Here is a 16,696-nt window from a genome sequence, read left to right as displayed (position 1 = left end):
TAAATCGTAACTATTGTGTTGATCCTTTGACTTTTTAATCTAATGCAATGTCCTAACTTTAAACTTTATCCAACCAACTCAATTTTGTTGCAGACAGTCACTGTCTGCAGGGAACAGATATTAGCCCGTGAATACTTGCCTGTCATTGTGAACCCGTTGACGTTACCTCTTTGCCCAAAGTGTTTTTTATCTTAATTCAGCCTCACAGAGCCTCTAGCTGTAGCTTTGGGGTCCAACGATATCCTTGTATCCGACAGCCTGGGTTTCTGTTCGAGACTCTTCAGAGTGTTGTAAGAGAGAGGCTCTCAACTGGTGCATTTAAATTTGGCATTATACTTTTAAAAAAAGCTGAGTAAAGCTTCTTTTTGATGAATTTCTACTATCAAACAAGATTCAAACTAGTTGATTGCTTTTTAAATTAACTGACAGTAATGTCGGACTAGAAGGCAGAATGTGGGCTGTAGTAAGTAAAATACCACATTCCTATTTGATAGGCTAAAATACCCCAAACTACACACAGAGTACACAACTCAGTAAGTACAAAAAAAATTCACTAAGGGAGAAATTCTATCGAAGCTGATGCTGGTGCTTTGTGAAAAAATACACCCAACTCTTGTTGGAACATGAATTAACTGCGATTAACCTTTTTTTTGTTTTAATTTGAGTTAAATGTCACAAACCATTCTTAGGCATGATTACGGTTACACCTGTCGAAAAAGCATCATATAATTATGCCACCCTCTAAAGACACTGAAGTCACGCTGATGTCTATTACTCTGGGAAGCTTTACAAAGCAGTTTCTAAGGCTTTGATACTCCACTAAACTGCGATGAGAGTGATTACCCACAAATAGACAAAACTTGGAGCAGTGGCTGGTTTAGCAAAGTTATTCCAAGAGCCCAGAACAACATCTAAGGAACTGCAGGCCTCACTGGGCCTTCAGAGACTGGGAAAAAATGATATTCATGGGAGAGTTCCAAGGCGAAAACCACTGTTGACCAAAAAGAACTCAAAGCTCTTCTCACATTTGCCAAATCTTGATCATCCCTAAGAGTTTGGGGAAAATATTTAGTGGCCTGACAAGACAAACATTTTGGAAGCTCTGAGTCCTGACATGGTACCAGCAGTCAGACATGGCTGTGGTAGTGCGATGGTCTGGGGCTGCTTTGCTGCTTCAAGATGCCTTCATCTATTCAATTCAATTCAAATAGCACAAAATTAATCTGTTGTCTCAAGGCGCTTTATTTATAAGATAAAGATCCTGCAATAATACAGCCAAAGACCACCGAGGAGAAAGCACTTGGCGATAGTGGGAAGGAAAAACTCCTTTTACCAGGATATAAACTCCAGCAGAACCAGGCTCAGGGTGGGGCGGCCATCTGCTGCCATCAGTTGCCAGTTTTCACAAACACTTGATTGCAATTCTTGTCACAGCCAGGTTGTTAGTTACTTACGTTTAGGATGTAACTGCTTTTCCACACAGGACCAGGTAGGTTTGGATAACTTTACTTGCTTGATAAAAGAAGTCATTATTTAAAAAAAATACATTTTGTGTTTACTCTGTAATCTTTGTCTAATATTAAAATGTGTTCATGATCTAACACATGCAAATATGACAAATATGCAAAACGGAAAAGAGAAATCAGAAGGAGGGTAAAGTTAGGCAGTGAAACACACGGTGCAGGGGATTCTGGAACAACTTCACCTACGTCTGTGGTTCATGAGGACAGCTTACAGTCTGAAAAATCCAGCAGAACTTGTAATATATAGAATAACTTTATTGACTGACTGATGCATTTGGATTTGAAGCTTCATCAGGGTGGAAATAAAATCATACAGAGAACATTTTAAGTAATATATATATGTATATATAAAAACATCAAACAGCCACTACACTTAAGATACTCCATTTGCATGCAGGAAGCTGGACGCCTTCATTTATGATGCTGCTGTTTTAAACTACATGGCCGGGAAGGATGAGGGCTGCAAACTGGTGACCATCGGCAGTGGGAAAGTGTTTGCCACCACGGGGTATGGCATCGCTCTGGAGAAAGACTCACGCTGGAAACGACCTATTGATCTAGCACTGTTGCAGTTCCTTGGAGATGGTAGGCACAGATCCAAATCTTTCATTTTCAAAAGTACATCTCGTACCTGCACACACTTTTAGATTTTCCTCAACTGTAAACGTCTGTGTTTATTTCTGTCTCTGTGGCACACTGTATGTGCACCATGTATCTGGAGTCAGTCCAGTTCAGTGTGTGCTGTATCAGCAGGGAAGTGGGTTTACAGGGAAGAGTTAATATCCTGCAGAACAGCAGGAAATGTTAGGGATATGATTATCTCTGTGACACACTCACACACACATATATATACACGTCCTACCTACACATACACACAAACACATTCACCATGGTGGCTGCCGCCAGTGTGGAGTTAATATCCTCCCTCCTCTGAGAGCTTAAGAGCACCCTCCCCGCATACGCACACACTCACACTCACTCCGAGTTTTCCGTGATGATGTAACTAACAGTGTGTTTATGGTCAACATACGGTAACTGGGTGATAAAATGGGCCGCTGGGGAGAGCTCAGCTCAAGAGGTGGCCACCTGTTCAGAGGCCTAGAGGGGTGGCTTTTGTGGTAATGATATTTAATGGAGATATGTTCAGGGACCTTACGTTCTCTGATATAAAGGGTGCTGTATTGGAACAGGGGAATGCATTAACATGACCAGAAAAACAAAGAAGACAAAATATGCATATGTATAAAGCTTTTGTGTACACCTTATGCATACATATCTTTGAGTTTTGGTCCAAAACTTTGTTGAATTTTAAAAAACATTAATAATTACCTAAATATACAGTATAATATGCACTTAATATCTCCCTTTATAATTCACATATTCACATTAAAGCTATACAGTATCTCCACAGATGGAAATATTCACTTCAGTTAGACATACCTGTGTTCCAGCCACACAGATCTCCACTATATATGGTCAGCTCATAGGCAACAAAGAATGAAGTTGCACCACCAAATGAATAAGGATTACCACAGGTTAATTAAACTTAATAATAATCATGATGAGTGTAAATTCATATCAGTGGTGTGAAGCAGTGCATGGATGAGCTGGCAAGTGTGTGGCATATGATGTGTGTGCAAAAAGAACAATAAACCAAATTAAACACACTCCAATCTGAGCACATTTCTCCCCAATATGTAGGGTTAATTTAATAGAAGGAAATCATCAACATTTAATAACCCTTTGCCCTGTGACTGGGCCATTAATGTGGCCAGGGAAAGTGGAAAGACAAGTGCAAATCATACAGTCCACTAAACCAACAACTAGACTATATTTACTCACATTTTCCCAAAATTAAAGGTGGGAATATTGGACGAGCCCCCAATTGTTACGATTCCTAGGCCGCAATACAGAATGAGTCATGCAAACTGAATAATAATTATCATAGGTTTATTATGAGAAATTGAAACCTATGACATTTGAATATTTTGTTTTCTAAAGCAAAACAAAACAAAACAAAAACTTTGCTCTACTCCAAAAACTTAAATCACCTTAAAAACTTCATCTATCCAGAATAATTGTTTGCTTTGTTTACAACAAGCATTCACACTATGGAACTCAGAGTTGCCTGAAGTTAGCTCTGTCCAACTACAGTGTAAAAAACCTCTAAAACATATGACATGTTCATTATGGAAATGGTTATCTTCAGGTTACTATAAAGCTGCCATGTCTCTGACTAACTCCCATAAACCTTCATCCCTTTTAGGAGACACCGAGCGCTTAGAGACAGTTTGGTTGTCAGGCATCTGCCAGAATGAGAAGAACGAAGTAATGAGCAGCAAGTTGGACATCGACAACATGGCAGGTGTATTCTACATGCTACTGGTGGCTATGGGCCTCAGCTTGCTGGTCTTTGCCTGGGAACACCTGCTTTACTGGAAACTAAGACACTCCCTTCACAAGTCTCACAAACTCGACTTCCTGTTGGCCATCAGCAGGGTGAGATTTGCAAGTTTGTTCACTGATTTTTGTTGTTTTATTTATTGCCTTCGTGGAAATAGGAGCAACAAAAACAGGCAGGATAGAAAGAAAGCAGGCAGCAAAAATCAAGCGGGAATTGGGATGGGATCACTGCTGATGGCATTTGTGCACATCTGGTATGTTCCAGGGTTGCACTGTGGTCCAGTGAGGACACAGAAAATGCAAAAAAGATTTAGACATACATATTGATTTTAATATATATAATGAATATATTACATATATTGGATTAAATCTTCTTTTTTAACAGTTGATATGGCTCTTTGGTACAGAGGTTAACGCTGGGTTCTGACCTGCTGGTTGGCTGGGGCCTTTATTTGTGGACTTTGAATGATTTCCCTGTGCCCACCTGGCTTTTTTCTGGGTGCTTAGGCTTCCTGCCTCAGGTTAATTGGCCGTATGTGTTGATGTTAGCTCGAACACCTGTCTATCTCTGTGTTAGCCCTGAGATGGACAGGTGACCTATCCGGAGTATATCCCACCTCTTAGCCAGTGTCAGCTGGGATTGGCTCCAGCCTCACTCTGACCCTGGCTGGATAAGCGATGAAGAAAATGGATGGATGGCTGTTATGTGCTCTAACCTCTCAGCTATCAGGTTGCCTCTTGTCAGTTGATTAAGTTGTTTTTGTGAGAGAGCTGGGTTGTTTATGCATCCTCGGTTGGTTTGATAACTGATTGCATGATTTACAGAAGGGGGATTGAGAAATTGCCTCGCTGATTTTTGCATTGATCATTTAGTTAAGTGACTGATTGGCCCCTGTAATTTGATTAGTTGTATAACAGCTTGCTGGAGAGATTGAAAGACTGGCTGGTATATTATTTTGGCTCTAAGTGGTTGGTTGGTTTTTTCTTCATTTAACATGTTGTTTTACACGAAGTGGCTTTTATGTGATGATAAATTAATGCAAATGGCTGTGTATTTGCATGCAATTACATTGCGTTATTGAAAGGCCTTGTTATAATGTTAGCTAAAATGGTACAGTATTCTTATTAAGAATGAGAGGGGAGGGGAGAGACAAAAAAGGATGAAAAGCAGCTCTAATTCTGATGTTTACTCAGCATTTAACTTTGATTGCCTAATGTTCAATTAGCCTAAATCACTACCCAGTTTGTTGATGCAGTTGTTTTGGAATGTGGTTATTGAGGCAAAATGCTCTGGCCTCAGTTACAGCCAGGAAAATGGAGTCTATGACTCCAGCCTCCTCTACATTGTGCCTGGATCTGGGTTTTATCAGATTAACGGCTAAATGACTATCTGATCATTAATCCATATGGGGCGGCCCCAAGGACCAAATTAAATTTGGCTCTTTCAGGATGTCTCAGCTAACTGTAAGCAGAGAACAGTCATGGGATTTGGCTCTTTGTTTGTTAGAGTTAGAGACAGTTTGTTCTGTAAGGGACTTTAGGCATGTGTCCCCATGTGCCACTATTGGTCCAATCCTCTCAGCTTAAACAGTTTTTCCTTGGGTTCGGGGAGAATGCATAATTTACTGGTGACTAACACTTGCCTTGGTGACAAGATAAGATATTAATGAAATCTATTTTTATGCCAATGGGATGTTTAGTATATAAGAGGTGGGTCATCACTTTAAGATGGGGGAAATCTCATCTGTCAAATTGTTCCCACTAGGGCGATTCAAAGTTAAACAGTTTGTGGCTAACCAGTGATTTCTTGATTTATTCCTAAATTCTGTTTTCTTGTCTTTTGAGTCATTCTTGTCTGTGGTAATTGAGAGAAGTATTGCAGTACAGACAGTAGACATCTGGATGTAAGCAGAACGGTAGCTTCTCTTCCTGCTGTGACAGATGAAGCTGTGGCTGGATATGTGCCGTTGGTTCAATCTGTGAAAGACATATCCAGCTAGAATAGGACTAGTATTATTTGAACCTGTTGTGCTTCCCTCAGATATGTGCAACCAACATATGTCAGGTTAACATCCAATGCACAGCTACAGCCAGAATCACTGACATCATTAAGAGGAGAAGCTGAGATGGAGGTGGGTTGCAAAGTTGCTTGCAGACACACCACAGCTGAGAGTAGCCTAAAGCAGCTTCAGTAGTGTGGCCAAGACTGTTGCAGAGATTGACCTCTTGAACCCTGCCTGAACCACCACTATGTTCACTGTTTCTTCCTAATATTAGAAACACAGACAGCAGCTATAAATAAGGATTCACCAACTCTCACTGTAGTTATAACCAGCAGTGGTCTATTATAACACACAACATTGTATTGTAATGCAGCTCAGCCTTTCTCATTAGATCAGATGAAATACAAACATATAAAAGAAACTAAACAGTATTTCAAGGTAATGCCAAAGTAGTCCTTAAAAAGATCTTTGGGGGCAAAGAATTTTTCTCACGTCTTGTCTTCATTCTTTATTTGTTTTTTTTGTCCCTCTCGTTTATCTTTCAGGGTATTTACAGTTGCTTCAATGGAGTGGAGGATACTGGGCGTTCGTCTGGTTTGGCCAAACCTGATTTGACCTCCAATTACGCGCAAGCAAATATGCTTAAGATGCTTCGAACTGCAAAGGATTTGGTCTCCACCGCTAATGTAGAGAGCTCCCTGGACAACGCCACCAAGACCATTGAACAGCTGACTCGACATGGTGGCAGCTTGCCTGTTCGTGTTCCACAAGTTGCCACAGAAGCTGTACCAGCAGGGTTTGCTTATATTACAGAGAATCATTGCTCTCTTCCTCAGCAGTCTCTAACCCCACCTCTGACTGCTGTAACCTCTCTGAAACAGCAGAGGGGTATGAGCAGGCCCACACCACTGCGCTACACACTACCAACACGCTCTACTTCATGTCTGTATGACAGACCACTTCCTGTTTCCAGCCTCAGCAGTCCCCACTTGGCCGTTGGAGAGCCACTCCCTCATCAACATCCACACCACTACCAAACCACCGGGAGACTCTATGTAGACACCCACTCACACTCGTCCTTCATTCCCTGCACCGATCTCCAGCTACCTGACATCTACACCTCTCACCCAGCCTCCTCACCCCAAAACCAGCATGTTCAACTGGGGTTTTCCCGACGGAAAAGGAGGTCCAAGAGTTTTCAGTTTGACGATGGGGATGTGGAGAGGAGAATACACGGGGAGCAGGAAAAGAGTGACAAAAGTCCTGTGTGTCTGAGTGAGCTTAAAGTCAACCACCTCCAAGACAACCACATGTCGTCCCCGAGCGTTGACAATATTTACACAGGGGAGACGATGCCTCCGCGTGTAGAGAACTACGGCTCTTGGCCACCGGAGGACCTTGTGCTGAGAGGCAGACGCAGGCACAGACGCCCCTCTTTTCTCAAAGCAACATGGGGTAGCGAGCAGATCCACCAGCTTGATGAATCCCAGTCTTCCCTGTCCAGTCAATCACCTTCAACCCTTCCAGACCTCTTCCCATGTATTCTTACTCAAACTACACCTGCTAAGGCATACAATCCTGCACATCTTCGAAACAACCTGTGCCTCCCGAGGAACCAGGCCTACCTCCATATAAGGGAGGACCAAAGGAAGCCCAATGGGCGTAAGGGCCAGCGGCTGCGCTACTCGCACTCAACCCACCTACCAACATATGGAGAAGCAGTGCAACATGGGACTGGGATAGGGCGGGGCGTGGTACGGAGAGCCACCAGCTTGCTCAGCAGACAGTATGCACATTACCTGAACTCATACCCTGGACTCCCCCTCTACCATGGTCCTCTGGACTTGCAGCACCACAGCCAGACTGCTAGCAATCACCCAGGATCCAGCCCAGTTTGCCAGCTGTTGGCTTGTGGTGGTGGGGGGTGTGGGGGGCAGCGGGCTCTGTTGTACCAGGACAGTGTGTATGGAGCCTACGGGGTCTATCAGGGGTCCCAGACTGGATCAGAGGCTCAGGTAGGTCAGGGAGCAGGGGGGCAGCCTGTGGGGAGCCCCTGTGTACTTAGGCCCTGGCGACGGGTGTCCAGCTTGGAATCTGAAGTTTGATTGGACACCTCTAGGACCTCAAAAGGTGAAAATTGTGGTTATACAGTTGACAGGACATTAAAACATTACCACTGTGGAGAGAGTTTATTGGTTAGATTAACGTAAAAGGGTAAAGTGTGTGACTTGAAGTAACTTTATGTGGTAAAGAACAAAGTTTTGGCTCGCCAGATTTTACGGATATGTTGAACTGACGCGATAATCAGTACAGAAAGAAGACTGCACTGTTACCAATATATCCTCAAGAAAGCTACCGAAATCTGACGTTGGCAGGTTAAACCCACTTGCTGCTTTCTTATGAACAACGCTTATGTGTTTTCTGTGCTTCAATGTGCACCAAAATTTACAGCAGTCTATGGTGTTGGCGCATGGTTAAACTATAACCAGAGTTTTCATGCTGTGTGTGTTGTGTATATTTTATTGTGGATGGTTGGGATTTAGTCTTGGGTGTCGAATAGATGGACTATCTTTAAACACAACCACCAAAAACAAGCAGCCATTGTAGCAAGATATTTTAAGAGAGATGCAAAGCAGACGTGGAGAGTTTTATTCCAACATGAAACATTCAGTATTAAAATGCTTGTATTCCAGAAACACAAAGCAGCAGCAGTTTTCTAAACTGAAGTAATAATCATTTTGAGACATCTGTTATTTTCAGGTAACTTAATTAAATATTCATAATGTTTTGGAGCTAAAATCTTCACGTCTTCATGTAGTGATGAGGCAGACAAGGGATTGACTATGTGAAAGCAGTCCATGTGAACACAATCTGCAAACTGGTGAAAGCGACAGGACAGGATTGACCAGCACTAGGTGTCTTAAACTATGGACTCTCGTTCCTCGCTGTGTCTCACTGTGAGGCTACAGTACAGCACAACATCGCACAGGGCCTGACATTAAATCAATTCTATATCCTAAATACTATATCAATATAGAGAAATGTGTTAATTGAGGCTGTTAGTGTCATATTCATGTATTCTACATATGATAGGAATTTATAGTCACTCTTTTTCTAAATACACCTCTGGCACATTCTGAGTTTTTCTTTTTGTAAAGCTGTCGCTGATTTATTGAAACATTTGTTATTACTGTATTAACTCTACAGTTTGCCTATATTACGATTTTCATCACTCCCTCTTTTCCACTCTTTTATATTCCCTCATTGTCCCTATTTCCCATCTCCTCTAACTGTTTAATGATCAAATTTAAATGAGGTAATTGAAAGCTATTCTAGTATCTATATTACCTGGCTCCCTCACCCTGTAATTAATCACTTAGACCAATTAAAGAGCCTTTTTGAAAGAATATGCATGTGTACTTCTTCTTTGTTGCTCCTATTTTGTTGAGGAACATTTGTATTCTAGTAGAATACAAAGCCATATTACAGTACTCTGGGTAGCCTGATACTTGATTCCATGACCTTAGTTCATCACAGCATAGAAAGTTTCATAGTACAAGGTGGTGGAAACATTCCTTAGAGATTTTGGTTAGCTACACATCTGTATCGCAAATCTTATTCAGCCCTGGGGTCAAATCAAAAGGAATATCATACGGATCCTTCAGGTTACACAGAATACATTGTTCACTATTATGTTAAGGTGGACAGACTGTGAACCAAAGCCTTTTTTTATGCATCAAATATTTATTCAAGCGTTTTGCACTCAATTATTTAAAACAAGCATTGCCTCAGGAAAGTTTTGATGGTGGACGGGAATGCTGGGAAATGTATCACTTGTACTTCTTGATTTAGCTTCCTGTCATTTGTAGAAAACGCTCGTGAACCGGTTGACGTCAACGATGCAATAATTTGTTTATAGTAAATGTCGTCAGCACAGTGGCATTATAAATTACGTTTAGCAGGTAAAGTAATATAATAGTGCAACGGTCTCCAACCTTTTTTTGCACCACGGACCAGTTTATGTCCGACAATATTTTCACAGACCAGCCTTTAAGGTGTTGCAGATAAATGCAACAACATAAAACCAGTACCAGTACAAAAAAAAGAAGATTTATTCATAACACCCGGGAAAAGATCCAGGGAAACAGAGTTAACGATAAAAACAATAAAAAAAGAAATAACGCCAAAAAATGATAAAAACCCTGAAAACCATAAATTTCACACCTGAGCCTCAACTCTCGCGGCCTGGTACCAAACGACTCACGGACCGGTCCATGGCCCAGGGGTTGGTGACCGCTGTAATAGTGATCAAAGGAGGAAGGAGATAAGAGAGCAGAGTAACTATGTCACCAGGACCTCGGATCTGAGTTATCAGTGACTTTGCTGTGACAAAAGATCAAGTTCTGAGGGGTGAGTACTGTTTTTGTAAAGAATTGTTGCATGTTGAAAATATACAAACATGTCATTGTGTGTATGTTACAGAGATTTTGTGGTAGGTTATGAGGCACAGCTAAGTGCCTGCTGTTCAGTGTCTTAATTCAGACTTCTCTGTAAATACACATCTGTTAATACATACACGACTTTTGAACTAACTTCTCTATTTGCCAAACCTCTGATCACATATCAAAAATCAACACATATGTGTAGAAAATATAGTTAAACATACTTAAATATCAAACAATGGCACAACAGTGATATCTGATAACTAAGAACTTAGAAAATATACAAGTTAGAAAGGACAGGAAAGACAGACTAGCGGACGAAGATGAGGATCTGGTCACAGATCAAAGCCTCCTTTGCTGATCTTGTCATATGGAGGTCAATCATCTGTTGCAGCATCCGGGAGGAATATCCTTTTGGTGTTTGGGTCACATGTCAGCTGGTGACACAAGGCAGAAAAAAAGATACCATCAACTGGCAGTGATGTTCTTCTGTCACTTCTAATCTGCTGTCAACTTTTCAACTTTTGACATAATTTCTGTCAGCGTTTACCAAACCTGACAGAGTGGCGATCATGGCACGCTGTTAACTCTCCAGTAACCCCTGCCTGAAGCAAATTCAACCAAAGATAACATACCTCAGTCCAAGGTGACCTTTTACTCCATGCTGTTGTCATAACGAGATAAGACTCCATTGAGGAAGCCAGATGAGTAATGTTCGGGAGCAAAAACATTGAGCACTATGATTTTTCCATTACTTTCTTCTTTGTTATTGGAGCATTGCCTTAGATTGGACCATAATATTGATTTAATCCTCTTCTCTGCTGCTGATCCCATATTTTTAGCATTTGAGGTAATTGGACTGCTTTTCATCCTAGAAGATCAGAAAGAGGCTCAGCGGGCTTTGGTAATTATGTAATTAAGACATGCTTTTTGGCCCAAGATAAAAAGCCTGGATTTGAACTGGTGAAGGTGGATTTTATCTTTTTGGGTACAACTATCTGATAGCATTGTTGTGCAAAAGGAAAGTATAGTTAGAAGAGATGCCCATCTCTATATCATAAAGCATCTATGTCATTTTCCTTTGTTGGTGAGAAGGAAAAAATGGATGCTTCTGAATTTGAACTTGTAATCTATGAAGCAGCAATGTATACAGTGGAGAATGATGTACTTGTGCTAATAAAAAACATAATCTAAATATAGCATAATCTAAAATAACCTTCTTCAGATGGAGGTTTTAAGAACTGCACGTTTCACTTCTTTGTTACACATTAACATCTGGAAGAGCTTCTCCATTCTGCTGTGGGGAAAGTAATTCATCCCAGCCATCAGTAAACACCCTCTACATGCTATCAGGCCATCTGGGGCTCTGTGACCAGATCTCTCCACATTTATGTAACTGTAACACATCAGCACCATTTTTTTTTTTTTTTGCCATTCTTTAGCTCTTGCATATTGTTTTTATATTTACCATATGTTAAATTACAGTTCACATTTTTTAGTTGTTAGTGAAAAGTTTTAACTATTGCATGAATATAACTAATAACTAACCTTAAGATGACTCATAAAAACTCTTTGTCAAAACTTTGCTTTTCATTGAGTCTGAATTTTAAATTGTCCTGATCTCTATGGATCTATGGATTGTTATGCATGTCCATCCATCCATCCATCCATCCATCCATCCATCCATCCATCCATCCATCCATCCATCCATCCATCTTCATCCGCTTTATCCGAGGCTGGGTCGCGGGGGCAGCAGCCTAAGCAAAGAGGCCCAGACCTCCCTCTCCCCAGCCACCTCCTCTAGCTTATCCGGGGGAACACCAAGGCGTTCCCAGGCCAGCCGAGAGATATAATCTCTCCAGCGTGTCCTGGGTCTGCCCCGGAGCCTCCTCCCGGTGGGACATGCCTGGAACACCTCACCCAGGAGGCGCCCAGGAGGCATCCTTGTCAGACGCCCGAACCACCTCAGCTGGCTCCTTTCGATGTGGAGCAGCAGCTGCTCTACTCTGAGCCCCTCCCGGATGGCTGAACTTCTCACCCTATCTCTAAGGGAGAGGCCAGCCACCCTTTGGAGCATGTATGGATCTAAAAAAAAAAAAATCAAAAGTCACAGCGAGAAACACGGGTGAACCTTCGTAAAATTGACTGGACCACCAAAATTGCTCCAAGAGCCCACCACATCCAAGAGGTCACAGAAGAACCCGGAACAACATTTGAAGATCTGAATGCCACACTTGCCCAAATAAGATTAACACAGCATTTTATTAAAAGAACATCATACTAACAGTTAAACGTGGTGGAGGTGGTGTGGTGGTCTAGGGCTGCTTTGCTGTTTCAGGACCTGGACGACTTGTTATAATTGATGGAATCATGATTTCTGCTGTCTACTAGAAAATCCTGAAGGAAATGCTTTGAAGCGTAGCCTTACTTGTGTTATTCAGTAAGACAATGGCCAGAAACATAAAAGCAAGCCTCCTCTGAGTGGTTAAAAAGACAAAATGAAGATTTTGGTGTATCTTCACTGGACTCTTTGCAGTCGAAGTAAAACTAAGTAATCCCATGATTAGGTAATTTGCAGAACCACCTTTAGCAACAATAACCAATAAGCGCACTCTTCTTACAGTTCATTGAGGTTTTCAGACATTTGTTTATAGACATTTTTCTAAAGGTCCTGCATAGCATTTCAATCAGACTGAGATCTGGACTTCGGCTGAACTATGCACATTATGGTCAAAAAATGTTTTAAACATCTTCATCCATCTTCTTTGCTTAGGCTGCTGCCCCCGCGACCCGGTCTCGGATAAAGCGGATGTTTTAAACAGATTAAGATTTTTCCTGGAAATCCTTCACAAAAGAAAACAAACCTATATGGTTTTAGTCTTTTTATAACTGCACTGTTATTCATTTTAACATTTAACATACTAACTGAAGCCTGCAGAGTCTCAGATGTAGCCCAGTATCGCATGGTCTGATCTTAGGGTGTATATGCTGGGGCCTTCACTGCCGCGAAGATTGTGTCATTGCGTTAACACTGTGAAAACCACAGCTTTCATAGAGATGGTCACACTTGTTGATGATCAGTCATTTGATTATTTTTAATTCCAACAAGTCTCTTCTTTTTAACAAGTCATATGTCTTTGTATACACAAACTGTGCAGGCTGCGACACTTGCTCGATGAACCACTGCGCCTAAGGACAGCAAAAACGGCTGCAGACTCTTCTGTTTTGTTGTTGTTGCACAGCATGAAAAGGCTGGCACAGCTAGCAGATAATGGTAATAGCCACACAATAACTGTGAGAGACACTGTACAGAAAATCATTTCAGTGTTTTACTTGAGTGCTTTGAATTAAAAAAAAAATAAGCACAGTCATTTGCATTCCTTGAGGTGACTAAATGCCTGGAAACCTGGATGTATTCCAGTGTGTGTGTGTCTGTGTGCCTGTGTCTTGATTACATGTGTGTAGAGGCTCCATCAGTACTGATGAAGGACCTGTCCTGCCAAATGATGAAAGATGTGACTCATGCATATGAAAACATCAATGGAGCACCTGGGACAGGCTGCCGACGTCACACACAGAGACCAACACATTGACATGTTTTTAATATGAAGTACTTGCACAACATTTACACATTCAAATCATTTTTTTCCATCTATAAATACATACTGACACACATAAACATATGGCATCTCAATCCCAGACACGGATGAAAGGGGAGGGAAGCACATGAAGAAATGAATAACAATTAGGCACCTTTAACAGCTTGCTGATTTAATTTTCATGTCAGGACACAGTAGTCTATAAAGACCACCCTTGAAGGTAAAACATTATTCATCCATTCATCTTGTCATTTGCACTGACACACCTCACTTCACACTGGGATGTTCGACTCGTTCATCCAGTGTGTAAATCTGCTTGTTTATGACCTCTTTTTAAATAAAATTAATGCCAAGAAGCACAAACTGAATCTGGCAGCCCAGTTAATTTTTAATTATGCATATGCTTTTCTTTTTTAAAAAATATACGGATATAAACAAGCAGCAACCTTGACAGGGTCGACGGCCACAACGTCTGGAGTCACCAGAGAGCCGGAGTCCGGTCTCCTCACACCTCCCGCTTGCGAATAAATTGCTTCACATATCGCGGCAACAGCTCCAGATGCTCTGAGTCACCTTGAGACAAAAGGCTGGCTTGCCCTCCCTGATAGGTGAGAAGAAGGAAAAGGAAAGAGGAAGAGGGGATGAGATGAGAGGACAAAATGTGTGGGTAGAAATGAAGAGAAGAAAAATATTTGGAGCAAGAGTTGAGGGGAGGAAAAAAGATTGTCGAGGGAAACTAGAGATGGCAAAGGAGATGGCTGAGAATTGTCACAGGAGGAGAGACAGAAAGCGAGGAGGAGGGCACGAGATGAGGTGGCTCGGCGAGGAGATGGAGAGAATAAGGTAGGGGAGGTGGAGGGAATGAGGAGAGAAGAGGAGAAGGATAAGAGAAAAATATTAGGACAGCTGATATGAGAACAGGTGGGAAGTGTGCAGGAGAGCAAAGAGAGGTAAGGAGAGATTTATTTCTCTGTGTCTGACAGAGGAAGGATTATCATTTGAATTGCAGGACGACAATATGGAAAACCAGGAAATGTGGAAAACCTTCCAGTGAAAAGATCCCAAGCATCTTCAAATCTTGGGTGAAATTACAGCTGCGTGAAGGAGTACAATTTTGTAATGATGGCCTTATTAAAATTAAAGAGAGATACACAAGCACTGAAAAACAACATCATTGCTATTTCACTGGCATACGTACATGCAAGAACATGCTGTAGATGACAGACGCTCTGGTTGTTTTGACTTTCGCTTTCATATTAACTAAATCATCAAAGCAGTACAGCATTCTGAGTGTGACAGCTGTCTGTGCATATGAGGACATATTTTATTGTGCTACAGTATGCAATTAAACTTTGAATTTGAGACTCCACGTGCATGTCTGTGCGTGCTTGTGTGCGTGAACGTGCGGGCATGCAGCAGCTCCCGCTGTATCCGAGACGAGACGATTGGATCTGCCAGCCGGCAGGAACGTTAATTACTTCAGCAATCTTCAGGCTCATGCCCCACAATCACTCCCATCTTTGGGAGGGGAATGAGCTCGGCCATTCAGGAAGGCCGAGGCTGTGATTCAAATCTGTTTTGAGGGAGAAGGAAATCAAATAAGCAAAACAATACAGATGGAGGCCAGAGCACGTTTGGATGTGCAATTTTCGTTTTGGCTTTAAAAATTTATATTTGCTTCTACTTTCTGTAACAGCTGGTACAATCATAGACAATAAATGCTTTGGTGTAAAAGTAACTCTACTGTTTGTTAAGTTGAGATCAATTTTGGTCAGGGAATTTTAAACACAGAGATATGTAACTGAATTAGACCAGTGTCAACCTAATTAACAGATCAATTATCTAGTGTTTAAACAAACTACTGAAATGCATTTTTTCTCTGCTCTTTAATCATTTTTAATCAAAGTAGGCTGCTTGTCCTTTTTTCTTCAGACTACGACAGACTCTTGTATAGTGAGTCTAACCATGTTAGAATAGCTAGATCTGGAGCAGCCCAGCATTACTGCAGCTAAACTTCCCCTCCATCACAACTACAGAGGGCAGTGATTTCTTCAATGTAATTTCCAAGTTTAATCTGTTTTAAAGCTTAAAGTTTTGCATTGTTAGAGACATGGCTGCTCTGAGGGACAGGCGGAGTATATGCAGACACTGCTGTAGCTGTAGGTGCTAATAATAATCAATATTAAAACAGGATGATAAGGAAAACATGAAACCCACAGCAACAAGCATGATGAAAAAGACAAGGGAACACATCAGACTATGGAGCCAAAATGCTAACCAAGGCTTTAAAATGTAAGCTCACTCCATAGTGGCTACATCTCTTAGGTTACAACCTTAATTCAAGCTACAATATTAAAAACACACCCACACTTTCTTTGCAGGATGTAAAAATCTTTTGCTGTTTATATTAACCCCATTAACGCCAGACTCCTTGTTACCACTGCTCATAAGAGCAAAAACGAAGAAAAAATTGTTGCCTGTAAACATAATCTGAGCAACAGTTATACTTCCTACCAACCCAAATGAGTACTAGATAAGAAATAAGTACTTTCTAGGAGACATGGTGGAAAAATGGGAGTGTGGTACCATGTCACCACCTCACACGGCATTTTCCTCAGCTTCTTATTGATTAGCTGGATTTTTCATCCCTCCCAAACTGTCACCAGTATCTATTAGACCAGAAGCCCCAATCCTGAGGCACACCAGTTTCTCAATGAGTTTTTTGG

At 41.4% G+C, this 16,696-nt stretch overlaps 1 protein-coding gene across 2 annotated transcripts in view; it reads left to right on the top strand.

The window, feature by feature from the left end:
- The window catches only part of LOC113028189 (glutamate receptor ionotropic, NMDA 2C-like), a 60,914-nt gene extending 51,578 nt beyond the window's left edge, over positions 1–9,336 (top strand). For both annotated transcript variants that reach the window (XM_026178255.2, XM_026178254.2), the window contains 3 exons: positions 1,921–2,108; positions 3,790–4,022; positions 6,475–9,336. In XM_026178255.2, the coding sequence (XP_026034040.1) occupies positions 1,921–2,108; positions 3,790–4,022; positions 6,475–8,034 (1,981 nt within the window). In that variant the 3' untranslated portion in view covers positions 8,035–9,336. The remainder of the gene's footprint in view (positions 1–1,920; positions 2,109–3,789; positions 4,023–6,474) is intronic.
- The last annotated feature ends 7,360 nt before the right edge of the window (positions 9,337–16,696 follow it).

This window comes from Astatotilapia calliptera, chromosome 8 (assembly GCF_964374335.1).
Source record: "Astatotilapia calliptera chromosome 8, fAstCal68.1, whole genome shotgun sequence".
NCBI lineage: Eukaryota > Metazoa > Chordata > Actinopteri > Cichliformes > Cichlidae > Astatotilapia > Astatotilapia calliptera.
The sequence above is the reverse complement of the archived record's forward strand: the minus strand, read 5'-3'. Positions and strand labels throughout refer to the sequence as shown.